Source organism: Zootoca vivipara, chromosome Z1 (genome assembly GCF_965207765.1).
Source record: "Zootoca vivipara chromosome Z1, rZooViv2.hap1.1, whole genome shotgun sequence".
Lineage (NCBI taxonomy): Eukaryota > Metazoa > Chordata > Lepidosauria > Squamata > Lacertidae > Zootoca > Zootoca vivipara.
In genome coordinates this window covers 20883145-20901697 of record NC_142583.1, presented here as the reverse complement: position 1 = coordinate 20901697, position 18553 = coordinate 20883145, and the positions used below count along the sequence as shown (strand labels likewise).

The following is an 18553-nucleotide window of genomic DNA, read 5'->3' as shown; positions in this document are numbered from 1 at the left end:
AACTAAAGATTGATAAGCAAGGGCCCTACTTGTATGATACCTGAAGAATAGTGAGCACCATGTATTGGTTGAATCTGATTGTTTTTAATTTTCAACGCAATTCTATGTTTACTGAGGAAAAAGTTTAATAATGATCTTAGCAAGTGCAACCACAGAAAAAAATTCCAGGGTAGGAGCGAAGTGAAGTGGGAGAACAGGCTATTTTCTCCCCACCTAAAAAAAGAGAATTGCCTGCACATTTTCAGGTTCTACAAAATATAGTAGCTTTCTTTTTATAAGAAATAAATCTGGGAATCTGGCCGTTATGATTCATGGGGGCGGGGGGGGGGGGACACACACACTGGCCCTTTACTCTCCATGATAGGTCAGTGTGTTTGGCTGTTAATCAGAAGATTGGTGTTTCGAGCCCATCCAGGACCAGCTGTGGACAAGATTTCTGCATTGCAGGGGGTTGGACTAGATGACCCTCGGGGTCCCTCCCACCTCTACAGTTCTATGATTCTATGGCCAGAAGTATATAAACTTAACAGGGAGTAAGAAGGTAACAGGGCTGACTTCGGTTTATTAAAAGCAGCTGAATGCAAATAATATATTAATTAATTTAATAAATTCTCTTTTTTTAGTAGTTGTTTCCCAAGCCATAATGATTTTTATTAATGATGGGGTACTTCCAGAGCTTGAGAGTATATTTTTCCCCTCGGGAGCTTCACTCCTTTGTCTGCCACAAATTTGGTCTAGCGGCAATTGTGCTATAAAATGACTGCTGCTGTTATAAGAAGCGGGAAGGTTTTCTCATCGTTTTCTATTTCTTAAATGATAGTGCTCTTAAGATACAAATTATCACCTCTCCTCACCCCCACCCACTCCCTAAAGGAAAGCAGATTACATTTTTTTTTTAAAAAAAATACCAACTCAATAATAAAAAAGTAATTATGGAGGAACAAGGAAACTTATCTGCTACACTTCATCCATATTTTGCTGCTTTAGGATGAGTGAGAGATACAAATATAAAATGGTTCCTGGGGTAGAAAATCCGAATGCATCTTCTCTTTCTTTAGCTCATTATTCTGCTTGAAAGTTCACCTGCACAAGTTCCACTGAAATGAATGGGACCTGCGAAAGAGCACTAGCTGAATTCGACTCCATAGGTCAGATCTGTCTTTCTGTGATCTGTGCAAAATCTCCTGAGAAATTTTACAAATCTTTCTGAAACGCGTCCAGAATTTCTCAGATTTTCCCCTGAAGCAGGGACCACCAAATTTGCTTGGACGTTTGTTTTTTAGCAAACTCCAGAACCCCCCTAAGTTAGTCCCGAAGCATTCATTTGACATGTTTGCAGGCTTCCCGTAAGTATCTTGTTGGACATGGTGAAAGCAGAATACTGAAGTAGATGGACCTTTGGTGTGAACCAGCAGATATCTTCTTAAGATTCTAAATTCCTCAGATTCCCTCAAATCCACTTTGAATTTCACTTTTAGGTGAGTTTTTGGTGGCAACTTTAGTGTGTCTCCCATTCTGCTGCCCATAAGCTGTCACCTAAGGTTGTTGACTTACAATACTTCATGTTTAGGGCTGCCTATTTATCACTTTTTTTGTTCTGGAATGGAATCTTAGAAGCTTAGATACAGTCGGAACCAATTTTTACCAATAAATTATTTGTGGCATTGGGTCTTGTTTCTCCCCCACCCCCATTGTTGGGAGCTTGATTATTTACTGTTTTAGGGCCATTGAGTAGGGTTTCTTCAGTACTGCACCCTCGTGAAGATTGTCTAGTTTTAAATCTGAAACCAGGAGGCATTTGGATTTTGTGGAAGCCTAGACTCAGAAGAACAGGAGAAATAGGATGCTCTATGGTTAAAAACAAGCAACTGGTTCCAGCCCATTGGGAATTGGTCGACATAAAAGATGGGAGTATTCGCACAAATCAAGATGTGCTAAGTGTAGCCTGTGATCTGTTGTTCTAATACAGTTACTAAAATTAACTGCCTTCTCTTTCATCTGATAATGCTGAATATTTTGGGCCTCATCACTGTTGGAGAGGAATAAACTGTGTAGGAGAGGGTATGAACAGCAATGTGTCTCCTTTCTAATATGCAGGGTGTTGTTGTTTTTTCCAGCAACAGTTGGCCAAAAATATTAAATTTGGCCAACCTTCACAAGTGACTGTTTCAGTGAAGACAGTTGGGGAAGCAAAGGCTAGTTTGGAAGCAGATGTGTTACTCAGTAGCCCCATGGAGACTGATTCACAGCAAGACATGGTCCTTCCAGAGAGCAATAATAAAGTAAGTCCTGGATACCTTACAATGGGGAAATGTCAGAAGCAGTTGCCTGCTGCTGGCGGTGGTGAGTTTGTACTTTCTCACACTGGGTGCACGTTGGGGGTGGAGTTTGGAGGAACTAATTTCAAAAAGCTGCAGAATCATCAAACATGATGCAATGTGGCTGTTGAATGCAGCACACATGACTTCATTCACTTCAGATACAACCACTATGTTCACAAGTTCAGTGCTAATGCAAGTCATGAAGCTTGATCTGAGAACTTTACATATTGGTCCAGTTTAGAGTCACTTTCCTGATGTTAAAACAAAACAAAACACAACAGACAATGGAAGACAGTTTCTATATAGAGAAATGTACATATGTTTTCACATTTCATTACCCATGATTTGTTTTGTGAATCAGCAATGACTGTGCGTTACTCCAGGCATCCCCAAACTGCAGCCCTCCAGATGTTTTGGCCTACAACTCCCATGATCCCTAGCTAACAGGACCAGTGGTCAGGGAAGATGGGAACTGTAGTCCAAAACATCTGGAGGGCCGAAGTTTGGGGATGCCTGCGTTATCCCATACTGTGTGCATGTCAAGCTCAAGACTTGTCCATGACCTTCCAGCTCTATTATACATTTCGGCTAAGTGCTGGTGATAATGTTGCCATTGCTTGCACTATAGCCCACGTTGAGCTGGCTGCTCTCACCTATTCACAGCATTTCGGGTGAGGTGAGCAAACTGAAATCTCGTGCTTAGGTCCTTGCAAATTGCACTCCTCGATATCTCAGCACTAGGAGTCATGTGTGATTCTCTCTCACCCAGCACATACCCAGTCATTTTGGAGTCTCTGACAGCGCCAGCCCCTGGGAACAGGGCACCATTCGCTGGCAGTTAGTGTAGGATCCGTCAGAATCAATTTGAGGGCTCAAATGTCCTTCTGTGCCCATCTCCTTACCAAGTACCAGAAAAAAATGATGGATGCCACTCCTGGGTGCCAGAGGAAGCAGAACAGATCTAACCAATATTCCTCAGGCCACAATGCGAGCTCATCCTAGGGGTGGGAAATCTGTCAATTTCAGCTCCTCTCATGTTTCCAGTCTTTAGTTCTCTTCATTTCCACATCACTTTGCTTTTTTTTTATAAAAAAAAACACCCAATCCTCCTAAAAATTAACCAGCATTTTAGTCCAAATTGTTCCCAATATACACATTTTTATGCAGTTTTACCTAATAGATACATGTTTGCAAAGCAATTTCTCGTAATAAAATGTGTTTTTGTATGTTATTCACATGTAATAATTATAATAATATAAAATTCATTTCTGTGCACACTTTACTGTAGTATATGCATTTTTGTTTGCAAAATTCAGAAAAGTTCAAGTTTTGAAGGACTGCTGTCTTTCAGTTAGTGAATTGCTTCAAAAAGTGCAAATGATATAGATTTGCCTTTAAATGCATCCCTGGCTGAGCCACATAATTTCTTGGAACTAGTTTGTATATAGTATAAAAGCAGGGACAACTAATCCTAAAGAGGTTGTTTTTAAAGAGCTGCTTACTGGGAATTGAGGTAAACAGGCAGAGGCAAACACATTTTCTTGCAGGAAAGAAAATGCAATTGTAAAAAAAAAAGGGAATTCATGAAAAAGACAAAGAAAATACAGTCCCCACCAATTTCAGCATCCAGGGAGTTAAAAGCCTGCAATGTGGAGACTTATTTATAAAACCACAAGTGCCAACAACCTTGAACTTAAGAGATAAATTGTTTGCTTTGCAGACTTTCAGGGACACACATGAATTATAAGTGATAGGCAGCCAGGAAAGAATATGTAGAACATATTTCGAAGGTTTGTCTTGACACTGGGTGTTGCATATTGCGCAAGTCTCTCTTAAGGGGACTTGAAAGTGTGCATCATCTTTAGCTCAGTTGAACAGACTTTGAAATTGCCAAGTACACACATATATTTTTTTTTCTAGGTGGATCTTTGTTGTGCCACTGTGTGTAAGAAACTCTGAAAATAAGTACATTCACTGAGGCTTTATTGCTTTGAATGTCAATGTAGACTAGAGTTGAATGCTCCAAGGCAGCTCCATATTTTATATGGCAAGCACAGCTATTTTTATTTATTTCATTTCATTTCATTTCTATCACATCCTTCCTCCCAAAGGAGTCGAGAATAGCAGTCTTAACACTCATGTACATGTGTGTGAACTGTTTCACTATCAAATAAGCATACACAGGTTTTTAAAGGCATGAGTATGAAATCTTACATGTGTTTGCCACTGAACACACTGGCATAACACTTGTAAGCAGGCAACAATGTGTGCTGTATAAATTGTGGATCTACCCTCAGTTCCCATGGCAGCACCAGGGCAGAATGCAACACTATTTAAAATATTTTTTTCTAATGTCCTCTCCCAGACCAAACTTCTGAGAGCAGTGAAACTAACTAGAGGGTCCCTCTGCTGAACAGAGGAGTCTGAGGAGATGGAGGGGGGTCGTTAAGATATTTCTACCACTTCTATAATGGTAGTCCATAGTTGTGATATTTGGCAAACATAATCTTATTTTTCCAGGCAGGTGGCACACCCGATTCATTAAGCCCAGCAAGTTTGCGTGGAACAAGGCAGGAAGTGGAAGATAAGGTAATAGTCATGAATAGTTCTTTGCATTTGTTTCAAGGACCTCTATAGCCATTGCATTTAAGGTTCTACCATAGGACCTATTTAGTGAGCTTTGCCCTGGTCTGCTTACATGGCGTTTATACGGTATTATACCTGGTCTTCATTGAGCATTCGTTCTGATTTGCTTGCATTGTGTTTACAAGTCTTCCTGTTAGTCATTTGCACATCCCACACTGTTCAAAACATTTTCCTGTCCCTTTCCAAACTGCAAACGGTACCATTCTTTTTAAAAGTGGATTTGTTGCACTAGGGCAATAGAGCCCTTTAAGCCAGTTTAATTGCACAAACCCAGCATTCCAGTTTATGCTTGAATCACCCCTGCAAAATACTGACAGTCTGCACTCTTACATTTCTACGTTACAATTTTAAAAGCACAAGTGGAAATTTCTAAGCATGTACACTAAAGCCATAAAATGTGAATATGGGACTCAAACATCATGTGATGATGGTAGATCTGTGTCTTTAAGCCGAATCTGTGCTAGTCATATAATAAGCAGGCAGTTGGGGAGCTCAGTTTGAAGATGGTGCTCAGCCTTTCCCCTGCTTATAATTTAACCTTCCCTCAATCTCTGTTCCAACATGACTTCCTCATCTGCTGGACTCCAATGCGGCTGGAACGGGTTGTGGGATAGTTCCACTTGCATGCCTCATTTGTTATTTGAAGCCCCATACTTTATATACACTAAGGGCAAATCTGGATTTGCATGTTTCCACTTGTAGTTGGAACCTAACAAACAGGTGGTTGAAAATATTAAGCATCCTACTGATACACGTAACCACAGAGCCAGAATTGGATGAGGCCACCAATTGCACTCAGTAGCAAATCACGTGTTTGTAATGCTTAAGCTGCCCCTTGATTCTCAGTTTCTTTGTGCTTCCTTTACTTCTCATTTCGTTGAGTGCCACTTCCAAAAAACGCCAGTTGCTTTGCTGTTCCTAGACCCTGCATGTGATTCCAGGCCCACTGTGGGCTGTTTGCCCAGCACCTCCTCCTTTGCCAATGGGCCCCCTCTCCCGCTTGCCTGGCTTCCCTTTGTCTGCTTATAGTGTTAAAGCCGCTATGCTTCCTTGGGAAGGTGTTTACTGTGGAAGAGGCACCTGGTTTCCCCAAGATATTTTGGGCATACTACTAGCCAGTGGCATAGCAGTTGCCTTGTGCGCAAAACTCTTAGGGGTGCAAAATTTCAGTACCCATACAGCTGTGCATTTCTGTCGATGGGCTCCATTGAAAGCAGCTTCTCTACACAAACCAGGAGGTGATCTCTCCAGACAACGTAACAACTCTCTGTGGCTGCGATCTCCTGGGTGACACAGATCCCATTAGGCAGTTGAATGTGCATGCCATTTTCTGGCAGCCCTGAGCACTGGCAACCCACGCTAAGCCACTGCCACTGGCTATGTGAGCACATCCTCTGCATGTACACTCTGCCAAAGGCAGCAGAATAGTACAGGCAGGAGGAACTACATGGGCAGGAAGGGAATCTGCTGATTGGAAAGAAGTCTCAGAAAGTAGAGGATATAAAGAGCAGGAAATCCAGAGACACGAGTCACATCCACACCATACATTTAAAGCGCATGGTCGCCTTCGTCCCAAGAATCCTGGGAACTGTGGGCCGCTCCTCATAGAGTTACAATTCCCAGCAGCCTTAACAAACTACAGTTCCAATTACAGTGGTACCTCGGTTTACAAACACAATTGGTTCCGAAAGTCCGTACCTAACCTGAAGCGAACTTTCCCATTGAAAGTAATGAAAAGTGGATTAATCTGTTCCAGACGGGTCCGCGGAGTACTTAAACTGAAAATACTCAAACCAAGGCGTACTTAAACCGAGGTATGACTTTATTCTTTGAGGAAAGCCACATGCTTTAAATGTATGGTGCAGATGTGACCAGGGTGTCTTAAGGAAGAGGACATAGGAGTAAAATGATTCTTTCAGGTGTGGCTTCTCCTCTCACTACATCACTGTGATGGAGAAATCTGTACCTGATGAAATTCCCCCTTCCAGGCAACACTTAAAGGCTCAGGTTTTTTGCAGGGTAACCAAACACATGAAGCTAACCAAACACATATTTGGCTATGGGTGACAAAATAAATATAATGTCACATGATTCAGTAGTCAAGAAATAGAGCTTTACAAAGCCCAGAATACCTAAAATATGGAAAGTGGTACACTCTTTATATTTCTGTACTTACTGCTGCCATTGCTGATTATGAGCCTATTAACATTTATGACATTTTGGCTAATTTCTGCAAGGGATCTAACGAGCTTATTAAACAAGGGCAAATAAATATTAGATTTAAAAGCCTCTTAAATTTTGTGTAGGGCTGCCAGTTAATATTTGCTTAGTCTCGGTAGAGTAATTGGTGATAAGTCAATGAGTGTCCCTTCCTGAATTTTTAATTTTCAGACCTCTATGCCAGGGAACTTGTTACTGAATCAGAAGGGAAGCCACAGTTTTGTAAGGAAATGAGAAACAACTGCATATTGATCCAGGATCTTGTGTATTCTGTGAGTGGGTCTTTTAGGGGTGCAATCTTCTACTGTAGATCCGCTGGTTGAGGAGCTATAGGATTTGACAGAACCTTCACCGTACTGGCAAAATGTCATGAAGTATACGCTGGTAGGAAATTTCAGTGATGCTAGCATACTGTGGTGTAGCAGGATTTGGTCTTGGTATAATGCGAGTATAGCATTGCTTGATAAGGTCCTATGGAGCGGTAGAGTGGGTGACTTCTTTTAAGGAGGGGTGCTAGAGTTTGGAACTGGGTCTCATACATCCAAAGCTTAGAATATATTACTGAGCCACAAGTCTGAATGGAGGCTTACTGTAGTCCTGGCTCAATAAACAGAAGTATGGGTAACATAATTCCTAGGATGAACAACAACTTTTAAAAGCACTTTTTATACACAGCCTTGTGTGAACTGTTAAACTTGTCTACAACTTGAAATACCTTACATTTGCTGTGTTGGCAAACAGAGGAGCCATCTTGGGCAGCTCCCCTGGGCTTGCAGGTATTTGAAGGACTTACCAAACCTAGTCTTGCTCCTAATTCACCTTCCCCGCTGCTCCCTTGGTTCTTTCATGACCATTGAGGAAGGGACACAAATGGCGGACCCTTGCTGGCAAGGAGACTGGGATACATCCAGTCAGCCTTTCTCTTGTGAGGCTGTACTGATGAAGTGGATTCTGTCCCAGTGCTAATTCCCAGTCCATATTAGCTGCTGCTAACAGAGTACTTGAGTGATCAAAGGGAGAGGTTGGACTAAGTTGTGTGGCAGTGAGCCATGATGTGTGGCCCCATTGGGGGCAGACCAGATCTCTTGACCTGCGTCTATAAACATCAGGAGCCATAGCTGCCAAGTACCCCGTATTTCCCGGGAAACCCCCATTTTTCCTTACTGTTTCCCGGTGGTCTCCTGTTTCAGCTCCTCTCCCGTTAATCTCCCTTATTTTGGCTCCTGTCAGCGGCCATTTTTCTGTTGTCGTTTTGCCCATCTATGGGCACCAGAAAATGGCCGGCACCGGAAGTTGCGTCTACGCATGTCCGTAAGTGCGTAGACGCAACTTCCGGTGTCACTTTGCCCATCGATGGGCACCAAAAATGGGCAAAGCGACACCGGAAGTTGCGTCTACGCAACTTCTGGTGTCGTGCGGCTGCCAATCCCGGATTTCTCCATGAGAAACTTGGCAGGTATGTCAGGAGCTGGTGGGTTGCATAGGGATAGCATAATGCTTAAGTGTCTTGGCTACATAATAGAAGAGGAGGCAGTTCTTCCATTTGACTGGAAAAATGAGGTGCCCCCATGAGAAGCTATGTTTCCACAAAAGGAAACTTCTGGATTTTGCTGAGTTCATTAATGGAGACACTGTTCAATTCAGGGTTTGTTTTGTTTTAAATCTGCTAATCCTTTTAAATCTGTCAATTCAATTTAAATCAAATTCATTTCCACTTGCGACAATTTAACAGGTTACACCGGTCAAATCATCATCGCGGCCGAAAAGGCACCACTCACCTTCTGGCACAATTGAAACGGTCAACCTCGATGCAATTCCCCTGGCAATTGCCCGCCTGGACAACAGTGCAGCAAAGCACAAACTCGCTGTTAAGCCAAAAAATCAGAGGGTTTCCAAAAAGCACAGAAGGTTATCACAGGTATTGAAATTTATCTGCTTTCTATATAGTCACAGATACAGACATAACTTAGATGAACATTTTAGTCATTGATTGTGAGACAGGCAGATCTACTAAGAGCTGTGTATAACATTTGAATCTTATCTCTTCACTCTTTTTCAGTATTCATGTTTTTGATTAACCATCAGACAACATGTAATTGGCTTCGGGTGTTCATTGCCACCAGACACTATGATGAGCACTGATTGAATCATGGAAATAAGTCCATAAACATTAGTAGCCTACTAATTATCTAATAGCCTGTATGCCTGCATACCTGTATGTGTGCCAATTGATATCTAAAAGCAGTGAGGGGTGGAGTGTTAATTTTAGTAAACCACCTTTGCATGGTAACCTGGAGACAGTTTCTGTTTCTTATAGGTGACAGGTGAACAGCTATTTATACACCGGCATTAACTGATTATATGTTCCTTTAAATAGAACTAGACACATTTTCTTTGCTTTTTAAAAGGGGGATAATCATAAAGGACAATTCCACCAGCTATTAGCTATAAAGTAAGAATCAAGTCACCTTGTTTAGAGTTGTTGAGCTTTTTGGGGGGATCGACCTAGAACATCCAATGGACGACCTAGAACGCCTTCGTGATCGACCTGTTGAACATGCCTGGTGTAGGGGATTAAAATGGGAGAGTTGCACCAGGGTGAAGGGATTTTGTAGATCCATGTCCTGAGGCTGCTGTGATCTTGCCTTCCTGTTCCAGAATGTCATTCCTAGTGAATGGCAAAGTATTTTGATGATCCACTGACTGCATTTTCATGTAGTGCTTAGCCATAAACTATGGGTAAGACATTTGTCTACAAGCTGTATGCTAGTGAATGCAGCTTATGTTCTTCCACTTTTCTCTTCCCTTCTAACTGGGGGGGGGGGAATAACCATGAAACATTTGGCTTGGCATTATTTGTTTCTCTCCAACAAACTATGATTGGGAAGCTTAAACAAAGCTTGTTTTCAGATTGTATGTTTGGGAGAAAAGAACCACAAGCACTGGTTGAAAAATAATGCTAAACCAGATACTTCGTGGTTTGTTTTCTTGCTGGGGGATACCGTGTTTCTCATATTATAAGACACGTCTTATATTTATTTTTTCCTCAAAAAAACACACTATGGCTTATTTTCAAGGGGTGTCTTATTTTTTTCCTCCTCCTCCTCCTGCCGCGGCCGGCATTGCTGCTGTGCCTATCACTATGTCTTATTTTCGGGGTATGGCTTATATTCCTTGAATGCTTAAAAATCCTGCTATGGCTTATTTTATGGGTATGTCCTAAAATATGAGAAACAGGGTAGGAGGAGCAAAGTGAGAGTACTTGAACTGTGTGTGCAGACTGGTTAACTTAGCCATAATTTATGGCACAGTGTTGTGACCAAATGTATATATATATGCATTTATTTATAGCAAAAAGAACTAAAATGTAAGGTGGCTTATTATGAACTCCAGGCTTATTGACTTAAAACAACTAATTAATTACCCTGTTACTCCCCACATCATAGGATGCATAAATAAAAAATCTTAAGTTAAACTGTTTCTGTTTCCTGACACTAGGAGATGCAAAGTGTGGCGTTGGCAGAGGTTGAACAAGAAATCCTAGAACCACAATTGTATGAAGATAAGCTCTCCAAACATGATGGCTACCATGTTGCAGACAAGCCTATCCAGCATAGGGAAAGCCAAGAACAGAACGAGGGCAAAAGAAAGCTGGAACATTGCTGGAGAAACTTGGAGACTGAGAAGAAAGTAGAAATGGCTGAGGCAGAGGTAAAAAGCCACACGGAACACAAAAGACTTCAAGAATGCCAAAGGGAAAAAGAAGGGAAAAAACAGAAGCTTCAGGAGGAAGAGCAGCTTTTGAAAATGGAAGAGAGAAAGGGTCAAGAGGGAAAGAAAAGTCTTGAAAAACGGAGGCATCAAGAATTTCAAATGCAGAGAAACAAAGGACTAGAGGAGCAGAGAAGGAATGAAGAGGGCCTTCAGGAACTGGAGGAACAAATGCAACAGGAAAAACGAAAGCAGCATGAACTAAAGGAACAAAAGCAAAGGCAACTGGAAGAGCAAAGGCATCAGGAACTGGAGGCGCAAAGGCAACTGGAAGAGCAAAGACATCAGGAACTGGAGGCACAAAGGCAACTGGAAGAGCAAAGACATCAGGAACTGGAGGTGCAAAGGCAACTGGAAGAGCAAAGACATCAGGAACTGAAGGCACAAAGGCAACTGGAAGAGCAAAGACATCAGGAACTGAAGGCACAAAGGCAACTGGAAGAGCAAAGACATCAGGAACTGGAGGCACAAAGGCAACTGGAAGAGCATAAACATCGAGAACTAGAAGCGCAAAGGCAACTGGAAGAGCAAAGACACCAAGAACTTGAGGCGCAAAGGCAACTGGAAGAGCAAAGACATCAGGAACTGAAGGCACAAAGGCAACTGGAAGAGCAAAGACACCGAGAACTGGAGGCGCAAAGGCAACTGGAAGAGCAAAGACACCAAGAACTGGAGGCGCAAAGGCAACTGGAAGAGCATAGACATCAAGAACTGGAGGCGCAAAGGCAACTGGAAGAGCATAGACATCAGGAACTGGAGGCACAAAGGCAACTGGAAGAGCAAAGATACCGAGAACTGGAGGTGCAAAGGCAACTGGAAGAGCAAAAGTGGCAAGAACTGGCGATTGAAAGGCAAAGGCAAGAGGAAGAGCAAAGACATCGGGAACTGGAAGAACAAAAATGGCAGGAACTGAAGGATCAAGAAGAAGTTGAAGAAAAGAGACACAGAGAATTAGAGGCAAAGCAACAACATAAAAAGCTCTTTCAGCAAGGGTGGAAAGACAGGCAAGAACAGGGGAAGCAAAAATGGCAGGAAGAAAAACAAGGGCATCAGAATTTAGGACAGAAAGCGCAAGGACTGGAAGAACAAATGAATGAGGCTGAAAATCAGGATGAACTGAAACAGGAAGTACTTCTCGTGCAAAAAAGGCAAACAGACCTGAGACAAAAAGATCTAGAGGAAAAAAGGAATCTAGAAGGTGAAGAAAGTTTGCAAGGGAAGGGAAGTGCCATAAAGCTGGAAAAGCAAAAGAGACCAGAAGAACTACCACAGAATCTAAAAGAGAAAATGAATAACGACAAACAAGAACAGCAAGAACTGGATAAACCAATTAGATCAGCAGCAGAACACAAAAGATGCGAACCACAGCCATGGCCTGAGAAGAGGATGCAACAGGAAGAGTTGATAGAGAGGGAAGAAGGACGAAAGCTGGAAGAACAGAAATCCCCTAGTTTAGAAGGACAAAGACCACTGGAAAAGCCAAAAGAACAAGACAAGTCATTCCCGTTGCAACTGGACAAAAATATTCATTTGGAAAAGCAATATTTGGAAAGCCCCGAGAAAGATCTTCCACTTAAAGAAGCTACCCAGCAAATGATAAAGCAGCCAGACAAAGAGCAGAAGGAAGAAGAAACTCTAAGGCACCATCAAAAAAGGAACATTGAAGCTCAAGAGCAGGAAAGAATATTAGGTGAGGAGCTACGATGGCAGGAAGTTGACGCGAGGCAAACTATGCCCAGGGGATTTACCTTCCAAGTATCCTCTGGAGAAAAGCAAATTATATTTCCGAAAGTAAATCTGAGCCCAGTTACGCCTGCCAAAGAGGCACCAACTCCTTCAGCTGCAAAAGAATTGATGACTCCTAAATCCAGCAAAGGTTCTCACGGTCCCCCGACTTCTCTGTGTGTTCCCCATACAGCAATTTTGGTCACCGGAGCACAGCTCTGTGGAACTGCGGTCAACCTCAATCAGATAAAAGATACAGCTTGCAAATCTCTACTTGGCTTAACAGAAGAAATAAAAACGATGGACGCACGAAAAACATCGCCAGATGCAAAGCATAGGAATAGTAAAGTGAAATATGCCCAAGAGCCGTTGGGCAACCAAGCCATCCCAGCTGAGTGGGCTTCTATTAGGTCAAAAATCTTAAAAAGTGCAGAAAATGGCAAGCGCAATGAGAGAGACAAAGGAAGCCTCAGTAGGCATAGCGATGATTGGACACCCAAAGGACAAAACGCTCCCCACGGTAATTTGCGCAAGACCTTATCTGCAAGTGCAAAGTTTTCTATCACTCCTGCATGGCAGAAGTTTTCAGAAATCTCAAAGGCTAATGCAAGTGCCGAGAGTAAAGTTGGCCTTGAAGCAGAAAAGCCAGCCAAGCAGTTGGGTCCACCCATGGTCCATTCAACCCAAGAGACTGTTCATACCGAGGCACTGTCAGCTGCAGGGAATAATCTTGGAACACCTACAGGAAATACTGAAATACATCACGAAGTGGCAGGCAACACCGAGGGTTGTAAATTTGCCAAAGATCTCCCATCTTTCCTTGTTCCAGGCATCTCACATTCTCTAAGTAAGGAAGTAGCCCAGTCGGAAAGTGCAGCAGCTGCTATGGAAACACAGCAGAAGGTTGGTATGAGGAAACTGGACAGTGCTTCCCCAAATGGAGAAGAAAATGTGTCCCCATTTGGGGTGAAATTAAGGAGGACCAACTATTCCTTGCGCTTTCACTATGATCAGCAAGCTGAGCAGAAGAAGAAGAAAAGGTACAGCGCAGGAGACAGTTTCGACGGTGTGCCCACCCCGCTGGTTACACCTGACAATGAGAAAGATGCGAATGATATGTTTTTAAAAGAGAACAAATCCCCAAGCCAAGAGAGAAAAGATGTCATGGTTAATTCTGTGAAGAGCTCCTCAGCTAATATTAATCAGAATTATACGACAGCTGCACCGGTATCTCTCGCAGCTAGCAGTCACGTGTCTGCCCCTAGTCAAGAGAAACCCGTCTGCAAATCACCACTCCTGCAAAAACCTGCATTGGCTCCAAAGCCCACTAGCCAAACTCCGCCATCATCCCCTCTTTCAAAAATGCGCAGATCTCACGTAACCGAATCCACAGGGCAAAGGGTGGCTAAAACTGAGCCTGACACCACCTGGAGAAAAACTGAAGCTAAAGCTCTGCTTTCACAAGCCCACGAGGCAAGCAAGGGGGAAGAGGAAGAGTCTAGGGAGAAGAGGTCATTTTTCCCATCCCTCACCATGCCATGGAGAGAGAGAACAGAGAAGAAGCCAGAGCCGTTGAAAAAAGGTAGGCGAAGAAATACTGCCCCTAAATACAGCTCTGTGGTGAGCAAGGGGGATCAATATCCAAAATGTCAGCCTTAAACAGTATTGTATAATTTCCTCGGTGGTGGTTTTTATAGGTTCATTACTGGATTCCATCAAAGTTTTATTATGCGCACACCAGGGGTGATTTCACACGTCTCTTTAAGGACTGACGCATAAAGTGATTGTTTTCATTGCATAAAATTAGATTACACATAGCAGGGAAAGTTGTTGGTTTTTTTTTTTGGTATCATGTCACATTGCAGCACACACAGTGCTTGACAATAGAAGCAACTAATTAATCTGAGTAATCTAGAGATGTTCGTGCGTGTGGAAATGCATCCCAGTAAACTCATATCCCAATAAGGACTCCTCCACATTTTCCTACATCTACATCTTTGGCAAGTCATGTTATTGCAGTAAAGCCCTGCATCCAAATGTAGTGTCCCTATACAGAGCTCCTGTGCATGCAAGCCTTCCGCATTCACTTCAACAGGAGGGGTAGATCTGTGCATTAATCCTTTGGCTTGTGTTCCATTGAAATGAATGGCAGTGGTGGAGTTCTGTATGATTCCAGAGATTGCCCTTTTGGGCAGCCGTCTTGTGTGGGACTTCTAAACTTCATTTTCTACAGCATGGCCATTTGCAAGCTTGAAAGTTTGCCCAAATGTTCCCAAAATAGCATGTCAAATAACTCCAAAATTGAACCCCCACACTTTCTAGAAATAGACGGAGGTGTTGGTGCTCAATAGATGGTTACAGAGAAAACAAGTTTTGACATTTCTAGGACAGCTTGCACCGAGATTTAAGGATGCAAAGATCTTGTTAACAAAATTGTTGAAAAAGTTGGCGCTGCTGAAGTCTCATCCAAATGTTTTCTAGAAGTGTGGAGCTAAGCTCGCAATGAAGGAGAAAGGGATAAAAGGCTCAGTTGGAGCCAAATCTGATTTGGCTAACAGGAAATGTTGAAAGTGAGAGAGGAGAGGATAGCTATTTTTTACTACTTTTTAAAAAAGATCATAGAATTGTGGGATCATAAAATTGTAGAGTTGGAAGGTACCACAAGGGTCATCTAGTCCAACCCCCTGCAGTGCAGGAATCTTTTGCCCAATGTGGGATTTGAACCCAGGACCCTGAGATTTAAATGTCTCACGCTTTGCTGACTGAGCTTTCAGCTGCTTAGTGGTGGATACACTGATGGGGTCTGAGCTGGCAGTGACTTGCTAGGAAAGGGATTTTGGGGTCATGGCAAACACCTCAATGAAAATATTGACCCTGTGCTCGGCAGGGGGAAAGGTGAATGCCGTGCTAGGGATCATAAGGAACTTATTGAGTCCCCTAAAAAGAAATGTTACAGCAGTGGGAATTTGAGCCTTGATCCTCCACAGTGATGATAGTCCAACCCTCTGGCCGCTGCACCACACCAAGCCACACTTCTGACAGAATACTGGGTGAGATATTCCTCTTGAATATCTTGTATGCATCTCCGTCGTACAAATTGAAACCCTTGTGCGTTGTGTTCTTCTAGAAAGGCCAGTTCTTCAGAGCAGGCATTCCATAGACGGCTCCAAGCTGATTGAAAAAGTTGAAACCGCACAGCCACTCTGGATCACATTGGCTCTGCAGAAGCAGAAGGGCTTTCGAGAGCAGCAGGCAACCAGAGAGGAGAGGAGGCAAGCCAGGGAGGCCAAGCAAGCTGAGAAACTTGCTAAAGAAAATGTAAGTACATAAATCTGGAGGCGGTTTTTTTTCTTTTTTTTTTAAAGAGCAACAGCAGATCTAACAAATCCAAAAGAATGATCCCTGATTTTTTTTTCTCCCTAGCTGCCTTCCGATGTTTGAAATTATTTAAGCTTTGGCTAGTAAAGACAGTGGGGAAATGCGTAGTTTTGTCATGGTCATGACCATTCTTCATTCATAGTAGAACTGGACTATTGAGGGACCAGAAGAATCTTGGGAGTCCTCATTTCTAAGCTTGTTTTGTGGTTTGGAGGGAGAAATGCAACCTTTTCCATATTGCACGATACTCATTGAGGGGCTGGTGAAAGAATAAGAGCAGTATGTCCACACATAGAGAGCAGATAGCCGTTTCCTGTTAGTAAGCAAACATTATGTGACTTCAATGCTAAAGGGGAGCTTGCAAAAAAAGGTCTTTCTTCCCCTGGTTTTTTCCATCTTTCCTTGTGTAGTACGTGCAGCCTCTTCCACGGACAGCATGTGGATTTGCGTACTGGCACCTTCTCTCAAGCAGAAGTTGGCTGCTTGTCATTGCCCCCCCCCCAAAAAATTATGCTGGCCAGCAGAAGTCTGCTGTTCACACCTCACTGCAGCACCTCCCCACCAACAGCACACAGCTCCTTCTGTCCATACAATCTAAGTGAAATTATCTCAAGAGAACCTTTTGTGTTATCACACCCTGGAAACCTCAAACTTTTTCCTTTTCCCTCTGCAGTTCTCACTCCTCTCATCCCTCCCTCCCCCCATCCCACATGTGACACAGTCCAGTGGTAAATTCCGTAATTTCCCGTGTACAAGACGATTTTTTTTAATTCTAAAAGAATTTTAAGAAGGGGAGGGGAATCGCCTTATACACAGGTAGTGCAGAGGGGGGACGTGAGATAGGTTCCAGCCGTGAGCAGGAGAGTGTCAGCGGCAATTTGGTGGGTGATTGGTGGCTGTGGCAAAGCCTGCTGTTGACTTGCTGCCACTGCGGCAATTGGGCGGGCGATTGGCGGCTGCTGGTGGTGACGCATGCAATTGGCAGCATTGGTCAGGCAGGTGAGCGAATTTCAGCAATCCATACCCCCCAGAAAAAGCTAAACAACTCTGTGCAATCTCCCCCCATTTTCTTTATTTGGAGTCCCCCCAAATAGGGGTCGTCTTATACATGGAAAAATTCGGTAATCTTGGGTCAGTCTAAATGCAGAGTGCAGCCAAACTGAAAGGAACTCTGAGCCATATCCGTCAACTCCTGGATTGAAAAATCCGGGATCAGCAGCGGCGTGGCACCCAAAATCGGTTCTGCGCATGTCCAGACATGCGCAGAAGGAGCCTCCCTGGCTGGCAGGAGCTGCTTTGAAAATCCGGGGGAGTTACGGGATATTTCGCCATTTGTGATAACAGCGGGAAATAGCTTTAAAAACGGGGGTTTCCCGTGAAAAATGGGAGACTTGGCAGCTATGCTCTGGGCAGTTAGGAGGGAAGTGGAGCTGCAGCACTTCCCATACCTTAGGGAACATGCAACTAACTATCTCTTGCAACCCTGAAAGCCAAGCGTGTGAGGACAGAGGAAGTTTGTGTCTGTGCTTGGTTTGCTCTGCTGCAGTTTTCAGCTTTTTGTGGCGATTCTGCTGGCTTACATTATTTTATCTTGTTTGCTTACCAAGGTGCCATACATAGTTCTCCCCTTCCTCATTTAATTCCCACAACAACTATGCGAGGGAGGTTGAACTGAGAGGCAGAGACTGGCTCAAGGGCACTCAGTGAGCTTCATGGCTGAGTGGAAGTTTGAACCCTGGTTTCCCAGGTCATAGTCTGACACTCTAACCACGTGAACGCCGTAATGAAGAATGTAAATAGCAATGCAATCTATGCTGTTTACTCAGAAGCAGAGATGAGGGAACAATTCAATTTGGTACACCTGCAAAGGCAAGCCTACTTTGTTCTCACTTTTCAGCCACCACCCTTTGAAATTTGCCACTTCTCTGAATTTGGCAATGCTATGTAATGTGTACAGAAATGCATTCTGTTGGGGATTAAGTATGCTTGGGGAATGCATGTTAGTGAAATTATATACATTTGGGGGGTGTATATAACATAGATTTCTATATAACATGACACTGCCTTGCAGAAGCATGTATTTTAGGAGAAATTCACACTAAAAGGCTGATGAATTTTCATGAGGTTTTTTTTTAAAATGAAAAAACATACAAATTGATGTTCAAACATGGAGAACAAAACTTACAATTGGACAAATGAGAAAATGGGGGGAAATGACATTATCACATTATTGGTTCATTTGCTTGTCAGTCTGGGGCAGGGGTCAGCAACCTTTCTCAGCCATGGGCCGGTCCACTGTCCCTCAGACCATGTGGTGGGCCGGACTATATTTTGAAAAACAACAACAACGAATTCATATGCCCCACAAATAACCCAGAGATGCATTTTAAATAAAAGCACACATTCTACTCATGTAAAAACACACTGATTCCCAGACCATCCACGGGCCGGTTTGAGAAGGTGATTGGGCCGCATCCAGCCCCCGGGCCTTA

The 18553-nt window shown here is 43.1% G+C and overlaps 1 protein-coding gene across 7 annotated transcripts in view; it reads left to right on the top strand.

The window, feature by feature from the left end:
- The window catches only part of CRACD (capping protein inhibiting regulator of actin dynamics), a 119488-nt gene that overhangs the window by 75279 nt on the left and 25656 nt on the right, over positions 1 to 18553 (top strand). For all 7 annotated transcript variants that reach the window (XM_088660927.1, XM_088660932.1, XM_088660930.1 and 4 more), the window contains 5 exons: positions 2118 to 2282; positions 4842 to 4910; positions 8920 to 9105; positions 10686 to 14265; positions 15811 to 16001. In XM_088660927.1, the coding sequence (XP_088517053.1) occupies positions 2118 to 2282; positions 4842 to 4910; positions 8920 to 9105; positions 10686 to 14265; positions 15811 to 16001 (4191 nt within the window). The remainder of the gene's footprint in view (positions 1 to 2117; positions 2283 to 4841; positions 4911 to 8919; positions 9106 to 10685; positions 14266 to 15810; positions 16002 to 18553) is intronic.